General features: G+C 37.9%; 1 protein-coding gene across 1 annotated transcript; it reads left to right on the top strand.

Annotated features, from left to right (window-relative positions):
• The first annotated feature begins 203 nt into the window (after positions 1–203).
• On the top strand, positions 204–1,743 carry TMEM200A (transmembrane protein 200A). The gene has a single exon (XM_006884992.1). The coding sequence runs from the start codon at positions 233–235 to the stop codon at positions 1,706–1,708; it is 1,476 nt and encodes a 491-aa protein (XP_006885054.1). The 5' UTR covers positions 204–232; the 3' UTR covers positions 1,709–1,743.
• The last annotated feature ends 1,917 nt before the right edge of the window (positions 1,744–3,660 follow it).

Genomic DNA, 3,660 nt, shown 5'->3' with positions numbered 1-3,660 from the left:
TTTATATTCGCTAGCTCTTTTTTATTTTTTTTTCCAGTTTAGAAACACTTGGAATGGCAGACTTCTCTCCTGTGTGTATCTTGTCTGTAATATTTCCATGGCGCTTAGAACGTTTTGGAAATAATGGTGCTCTGTTAGACAGTTGTTGAATTAAGTTGCTGAGCAAACCCAGGAAGATACTTAGATGATTATCTTATTGTTTTTTTATTCTTTCAGACTAAAAGGCCAAGCGATGATAGCGACAGGTGGAGTGATAACTGGCCTGGCCGCCTTAAAAAGGCAAGACTCGGCCAGATCGCAGCACCATGTCAACCTTAGTCCCTCACCTGCTGCCGAAGAGAAGAAGCCAGTCCGGCGTCGGCCCCGAGCTGATGTGGTGGTGGTTCGTGGCAAAATCCGACTTTATTCTCCATCTGGTTTTTTCCTCATTTTGGGAGTTCTTATTTCAATCATAGGCATTGCAATGGCAGTCCTAGGATACTGGCCCCAAAAGGAGCATTTTATCGATGCGGAAACCACATTGTCGACCAACGAAACTCAGGTCATTCGAAACCAAGGTGGCGTGGTGGTGCGCTTCTTTGAGCAGCATTTACATTCAGATAAAATGAAAATGCTTGGCCCTTTCACAATGGGGATTGGGATTTTCATTTTCATTTGTGCAAATGCCATTCTTCATGAAAACCGTGACAAAGAAACCAAAATCATACATATGAGAGATATCTATTCCACAGTCATAGACATACACACTTTAAGACTCAAGGAGCAGAAGCATATGAATGGCATGTACACTGGTCTCATGGGAGAAACAGATGTCAAGCAGAATGGCAGCTCATGTGCCTCAAGATTGGCTGCGAATACAATTGCCTCTTTCTCAGGTTTTCGAGGAAGTTATCAGATGGACAGCTCTGTGGAGGAGGATGAACTTACTCTAAATGAAAATAAGAGCTTTGGGCATCTGATGCCCCCTTTGCTCTCTGACAGCTCTGTCTCCATCTTTGGCCTTTACCCACCTCCTTCCAAGGCAACTGATGATAAGACCAGTGGCCCTAAGAAATGTGAAACCAAGTCAATTGTGTCATCGTCCATCAGTGCTTTTACGTTGCCTGTCATCAAACTGAACAACTGTGTTATTGATGAGCCCAGTATAGATAACATCACGGAGGATGCTGATAACCTCAGAAGTAGGTCAAGGAATTTATCTATGGATTCACTGGTCATGCCTTTACCTAACACCAGTGAGTCCTTCCAGCCGGTCAGCATGGCACTGCCAAGGAATAATTCCGTCGGGGAGTCTCTTTCAAGTCAGTACAAGTCTTCTGTGGCCCTTGGACCTGGGGCCGGGCAGCTTTTGTCTCCTGGGGCTGCTAGAAGACAATTTGGGTCCAACACATCTTTGCATTTGCTCTCCTCACACTCAAAATCCTTAGACTTAGAGCGAGGTCACTCCACCCTCACTGTGCAGGCGGAACAACGTAAGCATCCAAGTTGGCCTCGTTTGGATCGAAGTAACAGCAAAGGGTATATGAAACTAGAAAACAAAGAGGACCCCATGGACAGGTTACTTGTGCCCCAAGCTGCCATCAAAAAAGACTTTACCAACAAGGAGAAGCTTCTCATGATTTCAAGATCTCACAATAATTTGAGTTTTGAACATGATGAGTTTTTGAGTAACAACTTAAAGCGGGGAACTTCTGAAACAAGGTTTTAAGAATATCATTTTGCAAGGCTATATATTTTAAAACTATTTCCCCAAGATGTTTAAGAACTGGTTTTAAGCTATTTTAATCAGATTGTTTTCAAGTGTATTGGGCCTGAATGTTGAATTCTATAATTAATATGCTTGTAGGACTGGGTTACTCATAACTGCAGTACTCCACATCCTCACATACGTTTTTATTTTGGATTCATAGGAGATCATACAAGTACGAAATAGTTGCATCCAAATTAAAATACCTCTTTTCTTTACTTTTAAGTTCTTTCTTTAAATGTCATATCCGTAGGGTGAAGTGTCCTGCATTGAAAAGGGAGGTTAAGTTACCAAAGAATTGACTAGAAGTATCCAATTCAAATTCAGGTCCAAGACTTAATTTATGAGTGTGAGTGCCACTCCTAGGATGAGACTTTCTTAAAAACTACTTTTGTGTGGAATTGGTTTAATTATTTAAAAAAGAAAAATCTGGTTTCTTTGTGAGCTAAGTAACATGAATTGGTTAACTTTGTTGTGACTTTTACTCAGAGCTCTAGGTAATATTTTTCCAACATCATTTGTTTTAACCAATTACCACCAGTTTTTTTCAACTCACAGTGACATCACACTGCAGAGCGGAAGTGCCCCACAGCGTTACCATGGCTGTATATCTTTGCAGAAACAGATTGCCAAGTGCGTTTCTCCCAGATCTTTCACTTAACATACACGTGCATAACCTCAGCTCCACTAGGTTATATTTTATTTATTTTTTTAAAAAAAACACATATTCAAGAGTTTTGGTTATTTAAAATGGAAGATTAGAATGTAAAATAATCTACAGATAAATAACAAAACTATATTAGCTGTAACTTTAGCTATTCAGAATCAAAATTTTATTGAAAACTGACTTGTAAAATGAATAATGAATATAGTTTTTAGAAATGCTATTGTGAAATAATTACATACACAAAGAAAATCTTTACTATCTAATAAAATATGTTGTATGCTCATTGATGCTGCTAGTCTCAGTACTTTTTCTAGCTATTTTTAAATTCAACATCCACTCGTTCCCATGTCAACTTTTTTCTAATATTTTTCAGTTCCTGTTAATGGGATAGGGAGGGAATCAACTGATATTGACCCTTCTTCTTTTATCTTGACATATCATGAGCTTGTTGTCCCAAGAAAATGCATTCTTTTTTAAATTTTTTTTAAAAATTATTTTTTTTTGTTTTTCAAATCAGATCTGACTGGTCTAGGAGGAGATTTCCCCTCTTTCTGCAACAGAACATCTGGTGGATTCGAACCACGTACCTCTGGGATCGCAGTGCAGTTTTTTGCCACTTGGCCACCAGAGCTGCACAAAATGAATTCTTGATATATTGCCTTGAAATTTACCTTGTGCTCTTCTAAAGCCTTATGATAACCCCAAAGACTTTCCTATGCGGTAATACATTTTTGGGATTGTGATCAATTAGTAAAAATGGTAAGTACCAAAATGGATGTTTCCATCAGAAAATTGTCATGTTTTCCATTAAAGTAACATTTCATTTCTAAAGAATTGTTTAATGGAATACTCAGGAAATTTTGTATTTTCCCCCCGAAAGCCTACACATTTCTGGCCATCAGTATTGCAGTTGTGTAAGAAGAGAACAAAGATGTGTTTGTATTTATAGCTCCCTCCAGCTCTACTTGTATTTGCATCATGAGATTTCCTGAATTGAGGCACAGTGTTACTTGTTAGAATATCAAGTCTGTATATTGTAATAGGATGGGCTGAGTATTTTACTAGAAGTTATTTAATAAACTGTTCATAATAAAAAAAATGTGTATTTTCATACATTTGCTTTATTTAAAGTAAAATGTCTTCTCTCAGAAGACAAAATGACATTTTTCTAAACTTTCAAATATATTCTACTGAGAATACTTGATTCACTAGCATATGTGGTGTTTGGGTATGTGCAATTTTGCTT

This window comes from Elephantulus edwardii, unplaced genomic scaffold (assembly GCF_000299155.1).
Source record: "Elephantulus edwardii isolate Elephantulus edwardi_28Jun2011 unplaced genomic scaffold, EleEdw1.0 scaffold00039, whole genome shotgun sequence".
In the NCBI taxonomy this organism is placed as follows: Eukaryota; Metazoa; Chordata; class Mammalia; order Macroscelidea; family Macroscelididae; genus Elephantulus; species Elephantulus edwardii.
The sequence above is the reverse complement of the archived record's forward strand: the minus strand, read 5'-3'. Positions and strand labels throughout refer to the sequence as shown.

Bases quoted from the DNA above. Each gene is read 5' to 3' on its own strand.
- TMEM200A (XM_006884992.1), top strand. From the start codon at position 233: ATGATAGCGACAGGTGGAGTGATAACTGGCCTGGCCGCCTTAAAAAGG.